Source organism: Oncorhynchus clarkii, chromosome 9, assembly GCF_045791955.1.
Source record: "Oncorhynchus clarkii lewisi isolate Uvic-CL-2024 chromosome 9, UVic_Ocla_1.0, whole genome shotgun sequence".
Classification (NCBI taxonomy): domain Eukaryota; kingdom Metazoa; phylum Chordata; class Actinopteri; order Salmoniformes; family Salmonidae; genus Oncorhynchus; species Oncorhynchus clarkii.
This window is the reverse complement of record NC_092155.1, coordinates 57029000-57049084: the sequence shown is the minus strand read 5'-3', so window position 1 is coordinate 57049084 and position 20085 is coordinate 57029000. Positions and strand designations below refer to the sequence as shown.

Sequence of the window (20085 nt, the reverse complement as noted above, 5' to 3'; positions counted from 1 at the left end):
TTACACCTTCAGTAGCATGTGGGCTACAGGTGAGAACTCTTTACACCTTCAGTAGCATGTGGGCTACAGGTGAGAACTCTTTACACCTTCAGTAGCATGTGGGCTACAGGTGAGAACTCTTTATACCTTCAGTAGCATGTGGGCTACAGATGAGAACTCTTTATATCTTCAGTAGCATGTGGGCTACAGGTGAGAACTCTTTACCCCTTCAGTAGCATGTGGGCTACAGGTGAGAACTCTTTACACCTTCAGTAGCATGTGGGCTACAGGTGAGAACTCTTTACACCTTCAGTAGCATGTGGGCTACAGGTGAGAACTCTTTATACCTTCAGTAGCATGTGGGCTACAGATGAGAACTCTTTATACCTTCAGTAGCATGTGGGCTACAGGTGAGAACTCTTTACACCTTCAGTAGCATGTGGGCTACAGGTGAGAACTCTTTACACCTTCAGTAGCATGTGGGTTACAGATGAGAACTCTTTACACCTTCAGTAGCATGTGGGCTACAGGTGAGAACTCTTTACACCTTCAGTAGCATGTGGGCTACAGGTGAGAACTCTTTACACCTTCAGTAGCATGTGGGCTACAGGTGAGAACTCTTTACACCTTCAGTAGCATGTGGGCTACAGGTGAGAACTCTTTACACCTTCAGTAGCATGCTTTCATTTTTTACCATTGCATTATGTGTCAGTATGTGTGTTGTGCTGAGTCATTTCACCTTGAATTCCAATTGATTATCCGACTGACTGTGATGAGTGTCTGTGTTTTGTTTTGTTTCTGTAGGGAGCTGGCTCCAGACCCCAGTGGGCCGCCCCAGCCTCTAGTGTCCTCCCCCGCACAGGGTTCCAGCGACGGCTCAGATGACACTCCTCTACGCAGGGCAGGTGAGATACACACACAATACACACACACGCACACTAAACCAGGTGTTTGCCATGCAAATGTTTAGTTCTCACATGCCTTGTGCCTCAGGGCCTGATGCTATGAGGCTACACTCTACAATTAGCCCATAAGATCCTTGTTACAAAGCTGTAATGCTGTAAGCTGAAACACGGTTGCCTGCCCTTCACACAGCCCAGCGAGATGACTGACAGAGTATTCATTATAACACTGTTTTGACACAGTTAATTAACCACGGGCTGCACATCCCTGTCATCCTGTTCATAATACCTGTTTGGAATCGGATCTAGGCTTCACAATGCCTGTAGAACCTGTTTTAGAGAAGCTCACGGTAAATCTAAATGTTTCCTACATATGGTACATTCTGTACATCAGCAGAATTAAACTGCTGAGAATGTATGAATGGAGAGGAAGTTCTATCTTTCAATGGTATTGATCCCGATTTCTACATTGTACTCAGCTACTAACTTTCTTTTGTATTGGATAGTTTTCTGAGAAATGTATACTAATGATGTTATCTCTGTCGTTGAGCAGCCTCAGAGCCCAACCTGAAGGTGAAACACAAGCTGAAGAAACACCTGAACACTCGTAAGAGTCCTCTGACACGCAAGGACAGTGCCCCGTCCCCCATCAAACACCGGGTGCCCGACACTCTGGGTAAGTACCTCACTCCCCCAAACACTGCTGCCCGCTAGACTCTGTGGTGCCAGGGCTAATAGAATGACTGGGACATGTTGTGTTATGAACTCTCTCTCCCTCCCTTTCCCTCATTTTCTCTCTGCAGACTCGTCCCCCAGCAGCAGTAGCACACCAGTGTCTGGCTGCAGCTCGCCTAACGACAGTCTACCCAATGAGAACGGAGTGCTGCAATCTGTTGGCGGGCTGTCCCATGAGGTTATTATCCGATTGGTATTTACCCAGCCTCCCTTCCCCTACACACACATACACCTATACATATGCATGAAGCTTTGACTCTCCTCTCTAGTGTGTTTGTGTGGAGATGGGACCAGTAGAGCCTTAGTTTCTGGACTGTTTGTTCAGTGTGTTTCTCTAAGCTATGCAGTCTGGGTAATGAAATGTTTAAAACAGTGATACTGGAGAAGGACATCTGTCTGTAGCCCTGTAGCTGAACACAACACCAGGTCACCTAATCAAACCCTCTCCACCTAGTTGAACACAACACCAGGTCACCTAATCAAACCCTCTCCACCTAGCTGAACACAACACCAGGTCACCTAATCAAACCCTCTCCACCTAGTTAAACACAACACCAGGTCACCTAATCAAACTCTCTCCACCTAGCTGAACACAACACCAGGTCACCTAATCAAACCCTCTCCACCTAGCTGAACACAACACCAGGTCACCTAATCAAACCCTCTCCACCTAGTTGAACACAACACCAGGTCACCTAATCAAACCCTCTCCACCTAGTTAAACACAACACCAGGTCACCTAATCAAACCCTCTCCACCTAGTTGAACACAACACCAGGTCACCTAATCAAACTCTCTCCACCTAGCTGAACACAACACCAGGTCACCTAATCAAACCCTCTCCACCTAGCTGAACACAACACCAGGTCACCTAATCAAACCCTCTCCACCTAGTTAAACACAACACCAGGTCACCTAATCAAACCCTCTCCACCTAGCTGAACACAACACCAGGTCACCTAATCAAACCCTCTCCACCTAGTTAAACACAACACCAGATCACCTAATCAAACTCTCTCCACCCTGTTGAACACAATACCAGATCACCTAATCAAACCCTCTCCACCTTGTTGAACACAACACCAGATCACCAGATCACCAGATTACTCTCACTTGTGTATACACTTAAACACTACACAAACACACACACTCTCACACACACCCACTATCTATTCACTAACATAAAATCACTTAATCACGTGCATGTACAGTACACACAAGACCTGCACCTGCGGAGGTACCTATCAGGTTTGAGAGCACACAGTCAAGGCAATATGGTTGAATTAATGTTGTATCCCCTCAGGCCCAGAGACTGCTGCTCCAGGATGGGTCTCTAGCCCACTTCACCATCCAGAGTTCCTCAGTCCTACCCACCATCACCCTGGGCCTGCCAGCCAATGCCAGGGTAAGCACATCACACAACCTGAAGAAAAAGATGTAGACCTGTAGATGTTATGGAGGTTATGAATTCAATGCTTTTCATTATTATAAGGAGATTGCAAAAAATAACAACACTAAGATTCTTCTTTGATAGCAACTAGTTAACTTTTCGCCACATTCTATGTGTATGTGTGCAGAGTGATGGAGACTTGTCCCCTCTGAAGGTGGGTCGGGTGCCTATGGTGACGGGAGGCCAGTCTGTCTACCTTCCCCTGGGGACGGAGGAGCAGAGTGGGTCGCTGTCCCCTCACTTCCAGCCTGTCCTCATCCTGGAGCCCTCCGGACTGGTGCACGCCCCAATGCTCGCTGGTGAGACACCACAGCATTCACATACAATTCTGGCTTGTAATAAGTTTGACGTCAAATAAACATTGCCTTTGTATATGGTAGTGAAAATTCCTTTCACATGTAACTTGACTTTGACACAGAACAGGAGAAGTCCTTGCCAGGAATGTGTTACTTAAAAGTCTGAAACAATACTGAATTGCTAAACTGGATTCTGTCAGCATTAGGACTTTTCTTCAGCCTCCTGTGAAAGAGCTATGAAGAAAATGTTTATGCTGCTGTCATAGGTATTGTGACACTGCCACCTTGTGGCCTTGACAAACAGTCAGACTTATAGCCACACTCTGCCTGTCTCCTCTGGTCTCAGTTCCAGGCCTGGGCCCTGTTCCTCTGCAGTTTTCCCCCCAGACGGATCATCTGGCCCCGGAAGGGGGCCCTCACAAGCCTCTGAGCCGGACTCGCTCAGAGCCCCTGCCCCAGAGCCCCAGATCCCTTCACCCTCATCTGCTGCAGCAGCACCACAACAGCCAACTATTGGAGAGACTTAAACAGCAGACACATCTGGGAAAGGTGAGTGACTTACACACCCTCACCAATCCCTCTTTGCTCACATATACTCTCATGCTCACTCACTCTGTTGTAATGGATTATTTTTGTACAATCCAAGGAGGACTTCATCTGCCAGCAGCTGTCTTTTTTTTGAAAAAATACATTGATAGAATTTAGTGAATAAAGCTAAATGGATCATTATTTGTGTGTTCAAGCTGATGTCTAAGACCAGTGAGAAGCCTCGTCTCAAACAGATCCCCTCAGAGGACATGGACTCTGAGGAGGTGGGGCCAGCGCCCAGCGATATCTATCAGGGCAGAGCAAGGGCGGAGTCACTGAGGGAGGCGGAGCTCGTGTCTGCGGCAGACAGCCAGGGAGGACAGATCAACCTGCAACACACACTCATACTCAACCAGGTAAGATACAGACACAGAGGATGGTGGAGGAACACTAGAACATGTCTCCTTGAACTTCCAGCAGAGAGCAGCAAAGGGTTTTATATTTTGTTCGTGCAGGTTTGGCATACTCTTATTTATATAGATTTCTGTGGGTTGAAAATCACAACAATCTCCCTCCCACTCGCTCTATCTCCCTCCCTCTCGCTCTATCTCCCTCCCTCTCGCTCTATCTCCCTCCCTCTCGCTCGCTCTATCTCCCTCCCTCCCTCTCGCTCTATCTCCCTCCCTCTCGCTCTATCTCCCTCCCTCTCGCTCGCTCTATCTCCCTCCCTCCCTCTCGCTCTATCTCCCTCCCTCTCGCTCTATCTCCCTTCCTCTCGCTCCCTCGCTCTATCTCCCTCGCTCTATCTCCCTCGCTCTATCTCGCTCCATCTCCCTAGTCGTTGCTATGGGAGAAACAGAAACAGCTGCAGCAGCTGCGTCGCCAGACAGCCCACATGGAGACACTGGCGGTACCCATTATGCTTGGCGGTGCCCACCGCCCCCTCTCCCGTACCCAGTCCTCGCCAGCCTCCACATCCCTCACATTGCCAGACAAACCCCTACCCCTGTCCACCCCAGAACCACAGAGCAAACCACGCTTCACCACCGGTAAGAAGTTAACCACACACACAGGCACACTGCCACCACGAGGACCTACCTAGGTGTAGGTTATTATCCCTACTGTGGCCTTATTTCAATCTGAGGCCTGGTCAGGGATTCTCTGATAAATTGATATTATTTAATTGCATTTTTTTGATTAACTTTCTCATTGTGGTTAGATCTGTCTTATAGCTGTTGATTTGGAGGAAATGGGTAGTAATCACTGGAAATAGTCACGTTAATGTCTGTCTGTGTTTGGTTGCAGGTCTGGTTTATGACTCTCAGATGCTGAAGCACCAGTGCACATGTGGTGACAACAGCAGCCACCCAGAGCATGCTGGGAGGATCCAGAGTATCTGGTCACGTCTCCAGGAGAGAGGTCTCAGGGGCCAGTGTGAGGTACAAACATCACCATTATCATTACACACGTATTACACATACATCCATATCACTGATTACAAGTTACTAGAAGACACCAGAGCTGTCTCCACCTGGTCCCTTATCTGTTGCTCTGTCTGGTCTGTGTTCCAACAGACTATCCGAGGTAGGAAGGCCACTCTGGAGGAGCTGCAGTCGGTCCATTCAGAGCGTCATGTCCTTCTGTATGGCACCAACCCTCTCAACCGCCTCAAACTGGACAACCGCAAGCTGTCCGGTACGTCCTCACTACAGATGTTATGATGTACTGGTCTACTGCATCAGGCCTTGTGCCAGAAGCCTTTAGGTCAGTGGCTCCCAACGCTGGTCTTGAGTACCCCTAACAGTACACATTTTTGTTGTAGCCCTAGACAAACATGCCTGATTCAACTCATTGTGGGCCTAAAGATTAGTTGACAAGTTAAATCAGGTGTGCTTGTCGGGGGCTACAATAATAATGTGTGCTGTTAGGAGTACTCGAGGACCGGAGTTGGGAACCACTGCTTTACGTAACTGGTAACAGTTTGGCAACAGCACTGTAAAGTAAAGCTACTCTGGTGTCCCTAGTAACTCTGGTGTCCCTAGCAACTCTGGTGTCCCTAGCAACTCTGGTGTCCCTAGTAACTCTGGTGTCCCTAGTAACTCTGGTGTCCCTAGTAACTCTGGTGTCCCTAGTAACTCTGGTGTCCCTAGCAACTCTGGTGTCCCTAGCAACTCTGGTGTCCCTAGTAACTCTGGCGTCCCTAGTAACTCTGGCGTCCCTAGTAACTCTGGTGTCCCTAGTAACTCTGGTGTCCCTAGTAACTCTGGTGTCCCTAGTAACTCTGGTGTCCCTAGTAACTCTGGTGTCCCTAGTAACTCTGGTGTCCCTAGTAACTCTGGTGTCCCTAGTAACTAGGGATTTGCCTTTTGGTTAAAGTTACAGTATTGATAGCACTTTGGAATCCGTTATGTTTAGTAGTCAACTCAGTCATGTATTTAAGTTGTCACTACAGTGATGGTACACAAACGTACAGTAATGTCTGATACTAATTTCTAATGTAAAATTGTTTGAAAAGGAGCTGTTAACATAGATTGTTTGGTTAATAAAACCTGCGTTTTTCTCCCTCAGGCATTCTCTCTCAAAGGATGTTTGTGATGCTGCCATGTGGAGGAGTAGGGGTACGTGAGAGGCCCAACACACACACACACACACACACACACATTTCCCCCTAGCTCTCTCTCACTCACAACACGCACAACATTTCTCGATTTCAGTTGGCAATTCTTCCCTCCAAGTCCTTGACAACGGTTATATGATACAGTCCATTCAGATTGATTAGAGTGATGGTAGTTGTTGCTGTTGTTTCCAGGAGAGGGCCATGAGAAGACAAGGCGGTGGAAATGAAAGAGGAAAACATGAGTGCGTTGGGACATGTCAATAAATTGCCTGACGATCTCCATCGGACCATGACAATTCAAACTAATAGAAACAATATGCGCATGACGAGGGATTAAAGACATGCCTCCAATTTCATTGTCTGAGCCAGACGGCTAGAAATGCGAGTTTGTGAACAAACAGAAAAAAATGGATAGATAAAATGGAGTGGACAGGAGAATGTTTAAGTCCCTGAGGGAATGCCAACCCCTCAGGTCTGTATATACAACACCATGTATGCATGGTCCTGTTCCTCTGTTGCCTGGATAGCAAATCTCTATGGCACAGTGTGTCTGTGTAAATATATCACACAGCTATGTTATAGTCCGGTAAATGATTGAGGTGAGGTCTGTTTACCTCCAAAACCAGTGTGCCTGTAGTACTATTAGTTGGTGTTGTTTAAACCATGGAAAGACTTCACCTGATGCACTGGAACTCCCTATAGCATGCTAGCAGATTCTAAACGCATTCTTATGACCGGTTCCATCCAGCTTGACTGCTGTCCTGTCACTCACCCTCATGTTGTTTTGTTTTTGATTGGCAGGTGGATAATGACACAATCTGGAACGAGTCTCATACATCCACGGCGTCGCGCATGGCTGCAGGCAGCGTCACAGAGCTGGCCTTCAGAGTGGCCAAAGGAGAACTCAAGGTAAGACACCGATCTGTACTCCACTCCTCATCCAATCACACTCTGGTCTGCCTCACCAACTGCCTTAGGCCACTTGACAAAGAATGCTGAATGATAATGTTTTGTTTGACTGTTTCTCTCCAGAATGGCTTTGCAGTGGTGAGACCCCCAGGCCACCATGCTGACCCCTCCAACCCAATGTGAGTCTGTTTCATATTCTCATATCTACTGTGTGTGTGTTGATTTCCGTGTATACTATACTCCTTGTGGTGGTGCGTGCCCAGGCTAACCACAGCGGGCTCTGCTGAGCTTTGCAGTGTCAGCAGCCTGTCTGACGATGGATATTTATGGCCTGATAGTGAAGCTGGGAAGGAGAAGAACAGAGAAGATTTATGCCTCTTCTCTACTCTCCTCCGATTAGTGTGCTGAGTTGGCTCCTAGGAATTCCACCATTTTCTCTCTTATCCTAACCACTATCATCTTGTAGTGATAATGTATGTTTCTCTGCCCTCCACCCTGTCTCTCTCTCTCTCTCTGCCTCTCTCTCTCTGCCTCTCTCTCTCTCTGCCTCTCTCTCTCTGCCTCTCTCTCTCTCTGCCTTTCTGCCTCTCTCTCTCTGCCTTTCTGCCTCTCTCTCTCTGCCTCTCTCTCTCTCTCTCTCTGCTACAGGGGTTTCTGCTATTTCAACTCAGTGGCCATTGCAGCCAAACAGCTGCAACAGAAACTGAGTGCCAACAAGATCCTCATCGTTGACTGGGTAAGGGACTACAGTTGGAGTGGTTGTAATATTAACAGTAGCAGCGCTATTTGTGTTGCTGGTGTCCTCGTCTCAGTTGACTTAGTACTATTTTGACAATAACTACTAGTACTGACCTTCATGATGTACTGTATGTATAAACACATGAATTATATACAGGTAACTGCCAAAATAAAGGAAACACCAACAGTGTCTTAATAGTGCGTTGGGCCACCACGAGCCGTCAGCACAGCATCAATGCGCATTGGCATAGATTCTGCAAGTGTCTGGAACTCTATTGGAGGGAGGCGACACCATTCTTCCATGAGAAATTCCATCATTTGGTTTATTTATGGTGGTGGAAAACACTCAGGCGCCGCTCCAGAATCCCTTTAAACCCCCTATGCTCCTTTGAGATCTCTTCTAGCCATGGTAGCCAAAATAATGAACAACTGGGCATTTTTATACATAACCCTAAGCATTATGGGATGTTTTATTTGCTTAATTAACTCAGGAATCACACCTGTGTGGAAGCACTGCTTTTAATATATTTTGTATCCCTCATTTAATTGTGTTTCCTTTATTCTGGCAGTATGTGTACATGTATGTAAACACAGGTATAGTATACACACGAGTTCTGTCTCACATTAGTTACTGGTTACTATTGATTTGGCCTAGGATATGACATAACACGAGACAGCAGTTATTGGTTTTAATGTTACCAAATGTTCTCTTCCATCTCTGTCCTGCGGTTAGGATGTTCACCATGGTAATGGGACCCAGGAAGTGTTTTACAATGATCCCAGTGTGCTGTATATCTCACTGCATCGCTATGACGATGGCAACTTCTTCCCTGGCAGCGGCGGGCCGGCTGAGGTAATTGACATCATTGGTTCAGCTCTACACGGTGAATTCTGCTAGTAGGCTCAGACGACGTCAAGAGAAACTCAAAGAGCTAGCTAGGTTCCAAAGTTACAGTGGAGAGACATCTGTCGAGATTATACTACATGTGCTGTGCCTCTAGCACCTCTATGTTACTCTTATTGACTGTATCCTCCTCTCCATGGAGAATGCTTTGTCTCAGTAGGTCTCTGTGTGTGTCTGTTGTAGGTGGGATCTGGTGCTGGAGAGGGCTTCAATGTTAATGTGGCCTGGACTGGAGGTCTGGACCCCCCTATGAGTGATGCTGAGTACATCACTGCTTTTAGGTAAGACAGCTCCGACCAAGGTTATTATAGTAAACTGAAACTGAAACTAAAACAAAAACAAACCATGAAAAAAGTCAACTGAAATAAAATAATGAACTAACAGAAAATACTAAACCTATACTGAAACTGTTATCTTTGACTGACTCCAAAACGAACCAAAATAAAAACCATAATGAATTATGTTCAGTTTTTGTTCTCTTTCTTGAAAGTTTTGGCAAAAATATAATGGAGTTCAATGGGGTTTCTAGCTTTTTTGTAATGGGGTTTTCAAGGAAGGTTACATTGAGATTCACTTTTGCTGCAGTGGGTTAAATCAGGAAAGGAATGAATAATTGGTAGTCTTAAACAAATCTACTTTGAAATAAAAGTATAGACCTAAAAAAACAAGACACTTGTACTATGTCAGATATAGAGTTGAAATGTATAACATTTTGAGTTTGCATCCCAATATTACACTTTATATAAATCACAGAATATAAATATATCGAAACTGTTTGACATAGAAACACTGGATAGTTGTCATGTTTTTATTATGAAATTATGAAAATTATGAACAACATTCCATCCATAGGGTCAAAGACGGCGCTTTTGGTCATTGACTGTAGGAAAGGGCTACTCAGTGAGATGACGTTGCCACGGTGAGCGCCGCAGCTATTGGTCACGTTCCCCTGCTCAGACCTTGCATGAATCAACCATGTCATCGACTGTGCAGTCAGGCACCAGATTGCGATAACATGTTGGTTGTGTTCCTTTACTCAGACTTTGTTGACGCATGCCAGATCTTACAACAGATAGATAGATAGATAGATAGATAGATAGATAGATAGATAGATAGATAGATAGGTAGATAGGTATTATACGTATCAGTTAACCACATCATATGCTATAGCAGTCTGGTGCCTGACTGTACATTCGATGACATGCACACAACCGTTGGTTGATGCATGCAGCGTCTAAGCAGGGGATTGCGACTTTGATGTGATTAGCTGAGAGGTAAAATACCTATCCAGGTATTGTGAGATCTGTCAGGCGTCAGCAACGTCTGAGTAGAGAAACGTGCCCATTGACATAAGTGCGATGCAAGACTGCTCTCACACAGTCACACAGAGTACCTGCGCATGTGCACGGGTGCGCTTCACTCTGCTACAACATGGTAGCTTCAGGACCAAAACAGCAGAGAAGTTTAGCCTCACGTTTCAACGCTCCTGGTTGTTGAGGAAATTGACCCACTACTACTGTTTACTTGGTGCGTCTTTGTCATCTCGCTGACTCTACATTTAAACCTAATGTAACTTGACCTGACCAATCACGTTGTTTTACTGCTCCCCAGTGGCAAGAAGTGACATCACCAAAAAATTCAAAAACTAAACAACACGTTGGAAGCTATACGGACACGCATGTTGCCCAAATCAATGACGTGTGTCTCACAGTTGAAAGTCGAGTGGAGACGAATGGTTAGTTTCGTCAGTTGTCCTGATAACCCCTATGCAGCCAGTGTTCCCAGCTAGCTAGTTTATGATGCAGCATGACTCTAGTTAAAAGGTGTCAAATGAAGTGATGTTTATTTGGGCGGGTGAGGGACAAACATCTTGGTCACCATCTGGATGTCACTGTGACATGCCACATGTCTCTGGCGGTAGGGAGCTAACGTGGCCATTTTGTTCCATCCCACTTGATTTTATTTTGATTAGGATAGCAGCCAACACGAGAAATACATTGTAATATTGGTAGTAACCATCTGGGTGTCACCGTGATTCAGTCTACTGCTCACTGGGGAGAGTTTGCTCTACATTTCGGCAAAACAACATGGGGCACAGTGTCCTTCACTCCAGTTTACCGAGCACTGCTGTCAATATACTGTAAATTGAATGACACACTTCTGAATCCCAGTCATTTGAAGTGCATGTGTATGGTCCCAATTTTTAACATTTTAATAAGATTTTTTTGTAAGATGAAATTGTCTCCAGGTTTGGTTGTTGTTGTATTAAACAGACATTACACTGACATTTCCTCCATGGCACTTAATTGCCACCGGTGGGAAGTTGATAGTTCTAATGAAGTCTCTATATGTTTGTTTGGTCTGCTGTCTGGTGGCAAGCATAGGAAACTGTAGCAACCACACAGTAAGAGGGTCCACACTGCAGGCAGACAACCAAGTGGGTGGGCCCCACCGTTAAGCCAGCGTAACAAAATGAGAATGACAACATAGTACTGGAAAAGTTTCAACAAAAGTTTTTCACTTCAACGTAATAAGTAACAAACCAGAGTATTCCTAATATACCTTACTTTTCCACACAATAGTGCACCATCCTTGGAAATAATAATTATAACTCTGTTTTTGTTATCTGAAAATACATATTTTGTTGCCACACGTCTGTCCCACACAGATTTAGAATGCGCAACAAATTTGTTAGTGAAATATTGTCAGTCGGTTTCTCTAAACTCCAGGGGTAGGGAATGCTGCCATCCACCACATACCTCTACACCCCTCCCCACCTCCCTGTCTCCTCTCTCATTCCTGTTCTCCTCTCTCCTTCCCTCTCTCTGATTGATCTTTAATGAGCCCTCTCCCTCTCTCTCTTGTTCTCCCTGTAGTCTGTCTATAGCTGGGCTCACAGGGGAGTATGGAAGGTTTTATTGGTCTACAGGGGAGGCGGGGTTAGTTAGTGTGGTGGGGAGTGGGGGGGTCTGGGCTGGAGGAATCCAAACGCAGGATAATGAACCCAAATGGATCCCAGATGGCAGGCTGTCAGTGACGTGAGGAGAGTGACAAGCTCCAAATGGGAACCAGACGCGCCTATGGCGGCTTTGAACTCGGGCGGCAGCGGAGATGCCTGCGTTAGCTTCCTTGCTAGCTGGCGGCTCCGCTCTGCACTGTGCTGGTTGACTCTCTGACAGAGAGGGGTGATGGACACCAGCCCAGAAAACAACAGGAGGCCCACTCCCTAGCAGCTCAACCCCAACCATGCTCTCCTCACTGTCTGAAACAGCCAGGCAGGGCTGTTAGTGGACTAAATGACATAGATGTTGTTTAAATTTTCTCCCTGCAGGACGGTGGTGATGCCCATAGCTCAGGAGTTCTCCCCTGACGTGGTCCTGGTCTCCTCGGGGTTCGATGCAGCAGAGGGACACCCTGCACCTCTAGGGGGTTACAAGGTCACCTCCAAATGTAAGCAAGGTTTTCCTCAGTACACTTTAGACCCCGAGCTAGCCTATAAAGTGGTTTTAGATCTTTGCTAGTTAGTTCTTGATAAATGGAAGGTAAGACATTTATAAGCATTGACCTGGTACACAATATAAAATGGCATGATAAAAAATCAAGTTGGAGGGACAATACAGTACAATATATATATATACAATATAGTTGGATCTTAATGTAATCACCCTGTTGCAGGATAACTTTTCTGCGATTTAGGAACTGTTCAACTTGTAGTGTATTTGATGTTTAAAAAGGCTCCTAAAGTTTGTACTTTCCACTTTGAAATTTCAGACTTGATTTTCCCCTCACAAAAAATGGATCAACTCCTTCAAAAATCCACATAATCATTTACATTTCCTCTTGCTGCAGGATTATTTTCTGGCTCAAATTAAGATCCTACATCTGTAGTTGTATTTTTGTTAGTGTTGTAAGTGTGTGTCTTTAGGGATTTACTGTATGTTAATCTGTGCTGTAAATGTCGTAAAGATTGATACATGCCCTGCAGTATATTCCCATGTTGTCATCTAGAAAAGGGGTTGAAATGCCGTACTGAACATGATTTAGGCTACATGCAAAGTACCCGTGCTTAGTTGGCCACCACATCCCATATTAACTGTATTGATGTGGATGCGTCCGTCAGGTTTTGGGTTTCTTACCCGGCAGCTGATGGGACTGGCTGGAGGCCGGGTGATCATGGCTCTGGAGGGAGGTCACGACCTCACGGCCATCTGTGACGCCTCTGAGGCCTGCGTCAGCGCTCTGCTGGGTATTGAGGTGAGACTGGTTTACTTTAAAACCCCTTCCTAAATCATGTTAAGTATACCACACAGGTTTATGTGAAGTGTATTCCCTCATAAGGAACATTCAATGATATGAGTAAGAGGAAATCTAGAGAGGGCTGTAAAGGAGGATGTTGTTGATGAGTGGTCTGATGCCTTCCTCTCCCACTGTGTTGTCCATACAGGAGCCTCTGTCAGAGGAGGTGCTGCTGCAGAAGCCCAATGCTAACAGTGTTCGCTCACTACTGAGAGTCATACAGATACATGGTAGGTAAACAGTCATTCAACTCCTCATGTCTCAAATAAAGGACACCCGTGTCCCCCTTTTCCCTCTCTGTTTCTCTCTCTATTGTATTTTTGTACAGTGGGGCAAAAAAGTATTTAGTCAGCCACCAATTGTGCAAGTTCTCCCACTTACAAAAGACGAGAGAGGCCTGTAATTTTCATCATAGGTACACTTCAACTGCTTGTTTGTAGGTGACCAAATACTTATTTTCCACCATCATTTGCAAATAAATTCATAAAAAATCCTACAATGTGATTTTCTGGATTTTTTTCCCCCTCATTTTGTCTGTCATAGTTGAAGTGTACCTATGATGAAAATTACAGGCCTCTCTCACTTTTTAAGTAGGAGAACTTGCACAATTGGTGGCTGACTAAATACTTTTTTGACCCACTGTATATCCCTTTATTCTTGTCTGATCCTAATTATTGTAAAATGCAGGGACTTCCTGAGTACACACAATGATTTAATACAGTAGGCTACAAGGCTATTAATGATATTGATCTTTCACCATATGGACCCATGTGGTAGGAGGGACTAGCATTTATGTCAGTTGGACATCCAGGTCTTCTGACTGCAGCCGAAGTGCCCACAGCTCTCATCCAAGTGTTTGTGCTTACTGGCTTTGGTTTAGGCAAATAAAGTTACCTGTTTTTCAGGTCAGTATTGGCAGTCCCTGAAGCTGTTCAGTAGCTCTGTGGGACTGTCCTACCTGGGTGCTCAGAGGAGAGACTGTGAGGAGACTGATGCTGTCAATGCTCTGGCCTCTCTGTCTGTGGGGGTCCTGACCAGCAGGAGGTATGACTTGACCACCAGTACCCAACACTCCTAAATACTCCCCACAATGTTCACAGTGAAGGGCAGACTCCTCTGTACAGTATGTTACAAATGTGATGCATTATGTTTTTCCTAACCATCTTATCTGTGTTTCCCCCAGCCACCCAGATGAGCCTATGGAGCAAGATGAGGACTCCATGTAGAAGATGCTGACCTTTAACCTCACAGACCTCTCCTTCAGGACATCCCAATAGCCTCGGAGATCCTTCCCTGTCACACGACGAGGGGGAGGAGTGTAGATTGTGGATCTCTGCCTTAACCAATGAGGCCCTAAAATCACACAGTGCCTCAAAGACCACCGTCCATTCTCCTCAGACTATATGCAGCGCACCTTAACACAGTGGAACTAATGTAGCCTTCTGACACCACACCAAAGCCCTGTCAGTGTATATGTGAGATAAAAGATATTCTCATACAACTGATTATTAAACTAACTCTGCCCATGGTCAGCAATACAGAATCATTTATATTGTGTGTATTCAGAAGGATACCAGCCCGGTGCCGTGATATTGACCACTTTTTGGCCTTTTAAAAACGTTTTTTTTTTAAGTACAGACATAATAGTTCTTACTGAGGCACTTACAGTAAAGCAATACTAGCACCAGGTCTGTGGCTGTCTCTTGTTGTGTCAGTGAGCAGAGCAGACACCAGTCAGTGGCTCTGAGGATGGCCCTGGAGAGAGACCGAGACCGGCCAGCACCTGGCAACTGCTGAATGGTTCAGTCAATCCTTGATGATGTCATTAATATTCAGTTTAACCACTAAAGAAGAAAATGAAGATGTGGTTTTATCTGTTTTTGCACTGTGCATTCCGTAATGTGAACTGTTGAAAATTCCAAACGTCGGGGGGGGGGGGGGGGGGGCTCTACATTATTTAATTATCTGTTCAACTTTGAGGATTGGAAGATATTTTTCTCCTCTGAAATCCACTCACATTCTAAGAAGAATTTGCATGTATACACAAATTAGTATTTCTAAGTGCATTTGCAAAAACTTCCTGTTTGCCCTGATTGTATTCTGATTATTCCACTACTGTTCTTAAACATGTCTTTATACATTGTTCACATGGACACATGTCTTTATACATTGTTTGCATAGACACACACACACACACACACACAGTCAGAAATGCATTTCCCTTTATGTCTTACTGACATGATGAGGACCAAACTGAAATAAATAAACCAATTTATCTTATGAAGAGCTGAAGACCTACCACTGTTTGGGAGGAAATACAAAATGTATGTTCATTCCTACGGTAGTTACCATTGAGGGCTATTAGTAGTTTTATTATGCTAGTCAAATGCTCTAATGCACTTAATGGACATCTCCCAAAGAAAACTGTCTTAAATATGTCTGCAGTGTGACCGTATTACTGCAGTTGGACCAGTGAGGTTACTGTGTTAAGTTGATGTTTGTTTTTTCAGGACCACCATTTTGACCTGTAGACACCTATTTTATTGTGTACATTAATTTCACAGTTCAGTTGTCTTGTTATTATCCACAAGCAGTTATATCAAGTAGAGCTCAATACGGTTGGTTATATCAAGTAGAGCTCAATACGGTTGGTTATATCAAGTAGAGCTCAAACAGTTGGTTATATCAAGTAGAGCTCAATACGGTTGGTTATATCAAGTAGAGCTCAATACGGTTGGTTATATCAAGTAGAGCTCAATACGGTTGGTTATATCAAGTAGAGCTCAATACGGTTGGTTATATCAAATAGAGCTCAATACGGTTGGTTATATCAAGTAGAGCTCAATACGGTTGGTTATATCAAGTAGAGCTCAATACGGTTGGTTATATCAAATAGAGCTGAATACGGTTGGTTATATCAAATAGAGCTGAATGTGGTTGGTTATATCAAGTAGAGCTCAATTGGTTGGTTATATCAAATAGAGCTCAATGTGGTTGGTTATATCAAGTAGAGCTCAATACGGTTGGTTATATCAAGTAGAGCTCAATACGGTTGGTTATATCAAATAGAGCTGAATACGGTTGGTTATATCAAGTAGAGCTCAATACGGTTGGTTATATCAAGTAGAGCTCAATATGGTTGGTTTGGTGTGTTATTCTATGTGAAAACCTTCTTTATGGACCATCCAACAGACTATTACTGTTAGCACTATGGAGATGTAGCTTTATGATGGTGTATACTTCTCCTATAGACCTTGTGGAGAGTCCATCTCCACTCGAATGTATGATACAGTACTTGACATCGTGCTGATTATTCATTTTCAGATGTACTGTACCTATACACATCCATGCTAAGCCTGCTCCAAACTGAAACTAGTTTGTGAGAATTCCTCAAGCCTATTTTGTGTGTTCATGAAATGACATCCAATGTAGATAGTTTTTGTTGTGAGTTGAAATGTTTACCACATTCCACTTTCCACAGTTCCATTTTCTACATTCATTATAGATGCTATGTAGTTTGTCTTAATGGGCATTTCATCTAGATTGCGCTCATTGTTGGAAGCTATTCGGTGAATGAAAAGAAACTGTCCACCATCAAATTCAGAAGACATATTTATGAAATGTGTTTTCACAAGATTCACAATATTATTTTGTATATGACCCCATACCTCTGGAGTGTGGCTAAATGTTTAAATGTATCATACACTCTCTATTACTGTGTATTATTGTGTTTTCCATATTGAAGAAGTCATGTTCTTTTTTTTATAGAAAATCGAAGAGAGAGAGAGAGAGAGAGAGAGCATCCACTTCTGTCTAAAACAATATTTACAAGGCACCTTTTGAAAGGAACATGCTCTCTGTGCTGGTGCTCCGACTGGTGATACACATCAATGTTGTCTTAACTAGACATTCTTCTCTAACCTCAGCTGCATCCTCACCCCTAGTTGGCATTGAGAGAGAGAGAATGGTAACCATGCTAACAAGTCTTTTAACCCTTTCCTCTTATACTCTGTACCAACCACTGTGGATAGCTATGTGTGTCTAGGAGACCATGTATGTGCAAGAAGGTAATAACTATTGCCAGTTTTCATTGTTCATTATTCTTTGTATTAGCTATATGTTTTATTTTCAAGACTCTGGGCAATGTTTGCCCATAAGGTCGCCTCAAAGACTTGTATAAAATGAAATAGAATCAGCCACCATCATTCAAACGGTCTTAGAACTGACAGTGACTGTGTTGTCTGTCTCGTAGAACTGACAGTGACTGTGTTGTCTCTCTTAGAACTGACAGTGACTGTGTTGTGTCTGTCTCTTAGAACTGACAGTGACTGTGTTGTCTGTCTCTTAGAACTGACAGTGACTGTGTTGTCTGTCTCTTAGAACTGACAGTGACTGTGTTGTCTGTCTCGTAGAACTGACAGTGACTGTGTTGTGTCTGTCTCGTAGAACTGACAGTGACTGTGTTGTGTCTGTCTCGTAGAACTGACAGTGACTGTGTTGTGTCTGTCTCGTAGAACTGACAGTGACTGTGTTGTCTGTCTCGTAGAACTGACAGTGACTGTGTTGTCTGTCTCTTAGAATTGACAGTGACTGTGTTGTCTGTCTCTTAGAACTGACAGTGACTGTGTTGTCTGTCTCTTAGAACTGACAGTGACTGTGTTGTCTGTCTCTTAGAACTGACAGTGACTGTGTTGTCTGTCTCTTAGAACTGACAGTGACTGTGTTGTCTGTCTCTTAGAACTGACAGTGACTGTGTTGTCTGTCTCTTAGAACTGACAGTGACTGTGTTGTCTGTCTCTTAGAACTGACAGTGACTGTGTTGTCTGTCTCTTAGAACTGACAGTGACTGTGTTGTGTCTGTCTCATAGAACTGACAGTGACTGTGTTGTGTCTGTCTCTTAGAACTGACAGTGACTGTGTTGTCTGTCTCGTAGAACTGACAGTGACTGTGTTGTGACTGTCTCGTAGAACTGACAGTGACTGTGTTGTCTGTCTCTTAGAACTGACAGTGACTGTGTTGTCTGTCTCTTAGAACTGACAGTGACTGTGTTGTCTGTCTCTTAGAACTGACAGTGACTGTGTTGTCTGTCTCTTAGAACTGACAGTGACTGTGTTGTCTGTCTCGTAGAACTGACAGTGACTGTGTTGTGTCTGTCTCGTAGAACTGACAGTGACTGTGTTGTGTCTGTCTCGTAGAACTGACAGTGACTGTGTTGTCTGTCTCGTAGAACTGACAGTGACTGTGTTGTGACTGTCTCGTAGAACTGACAGTGACTGTGTTGTGTCTGTCTCGTAGAACTGACAGTGACTGTGTTGTGACTGTCTCGTAGAACTGACAGTGACTGTGTTGTCTGTCTCGTAGAACTGACAGTGACTGTGTTGTCTGTCTCTTAGAACTGACAGTGACTGTGTTGTCTGTCTCTTAGAACTGACAGTGACTGTGTTGTCTGTCTCTTAGAACTGACAGTGACTGTGTTGTGTCTGTCTCTTAGAACTGACAGTGACTGTGTTGTGTCTGTCTCTTAGAACTGACAGTGACTGTGTTGTCTGTCTCGTAGAACTGACAGTGACTGTGTTGTGTCTGTCTCTTAGAACTGACAGTGACTGTGTTGTCTGTCTCTTAGAACTGACAGTGACTGTGTTGTCTGTCTCGTAGAACTGACAGTGACTGTGTTGTCTGTCTCGTAGAACTGACAGTGACTGTGTTTTGTCTGTTTCGTAGAACTGACAGTGACTGTGTTGTGACTGTCTCGTAGAACTGACAGTGACTGTGTTGTGTCTGTCTCGTAGAACTGACAGTGACTGTGTTGTGTCTGTCTCGTAGAACTGACAGTGACTGTGTTGTGTCTGTCTCGTAGAACTGACAGTGACTGTGTTGTGTCTGTCTCATAGAACTGACAGTGACTGTGTTGTGTCTGTCTCGTAGAACTGACAGTGACTGTGTTGTGTCTGTCTCATAGAACTGACAGTGACTGTGTTGTGACTGTCTCGTAGAACTGACAGTGACTGTGTTGTCTGTCTCGTAGAACTGACAGTGACTGTGTTGTCTGTCTCGTAGAACTGACAGTAACTGTGTTGTGACTGTCTCGTAGAACTGACAGTGACTGTGTTGTGACTGTCTCGTAGAACTGACAGTGAATGTGTTGTGTCTGTCTCGTAGAACTGACAGTGACTGTTGTGTCTGTCTCGTAGAACTGACAGTGACTGTGTTGTCTCTCTTAGAACTTACAGTGACTGTGTTGTCTGTCTCGTAGAACTGACAGTGATTTGTTGTGTCTGTCTCGTAGAACTGACAGTGACTGTGTTGTGACTGTCTCGTAGAACTGACAGTGACTGTGTTGTGACTGTCTCGTAGAACTGACAGTGATTTGTTGTGTCTGTCTCGTAGAACTGACAGTGACTGTGTTGTCTGTCTCGTAGAACTGACAGTGATTTGTTGTGTCTGTCTCGTAGAACTGACAGTGACTGTGTTGTGACTGTCTCGTAGAACTGACAGTGACTGTGTTGCGACTGTCTCGTAGAACTGACAGTGACTGTGTTGTGACTGTCTCGTAGAACTGACAGTGACTGTTGTGACTGTCTCGTAGTGCACCAGTGGGTATCTGTTGTCTATGAAGGGTTTAACTCTGTTAGAGTTAAAGTGTGTTGAATACTGTACATTAGCTCTCCTGTAAAGTTTTCCAGGGGTCTATGGGCCACACTCATTTTGTCTTAGTTGCCAGTGGGCCACT

General features: G+C 44.5%; 1 protein-coding gene across 8 annotated transcripts in view; it reads left to right on the top strand.

Annotated features, from left to right (window-relative positions):
- The window catches only part of LOC139416601 (histone deacetylase 7-like), a 71892-nt gene extending 56285 nt beyond the window's left edge, over positions 1-15607 (top strand). For 3 of the 8 annotated variants that reach the window (XM_071165461.1, XM_071165456.1, XM_071165463.1), the window contains 21 exons: positions 784-884; positions 1435-1557; positions 1685-1809; positions 2920-3021; positions 3194-3365; positions 3709-3911; positions 4106-4306; positions 4729-4939; positions 5196-5329; positions 5465-5585; positions 6459-6508; positions 7309-7416; positions 7540-7595; positions 8065-8152; positions 8888-9007; positions 9242-9339; positions 12390-12508; positions 13179-13312; positions 13503-13584; positions 14260-14398; positions 14538-15607. In XM_071165461.1, the coding sequence (XP_071021562.1) occupies positions 784-884; positions 1435-1557; positions 1685-1809; positions 2920-3021; positions 3194-3365; positions 3709-3911; positions 4106-4306; positions 4729-4939; positions 5196-5329; positions 5465-5585; positions 6459-6508; positions 7309-7416; positions 7540-7595; positions 8065-8152; positions 8888-9007; positions 9242-9339; positions 12390-12508; positions 13179-13312; positions 13503-13584; positions 14260-14398; positions 14538-14580 (2530 nt within the window). In that variant the 3' untranslated portion in view covers positions 14581-15607. Of the gene's footprint in view, positions 1-783; positions 885-1434; positions 1558-1684; positions 1810-2919; positions 3022-3193; positions 3366-3708; positions 3912-4105; positions 4307-4728; positions 4940-5195; positions 5330-5464; positions 5586-6458; positions 6509-7308; positions 7417-7539; positions 7596-8064; positions 8153-8887; positions 9008-9241; positions 9438-12389; positions 12509-13178; positions 13313-13502; positions 13585-14259; positions 14399-14537 lie in introns of those variants that run through there. The other 5 variants (XM_071165462.1, XM_071165458.1, XM_071165460.1 and 2 more) reach the window with 4 other exon arrangements.
- The last annotated feature ends 4478 nt before the right edge of the window (positions 15608-20085 follow it).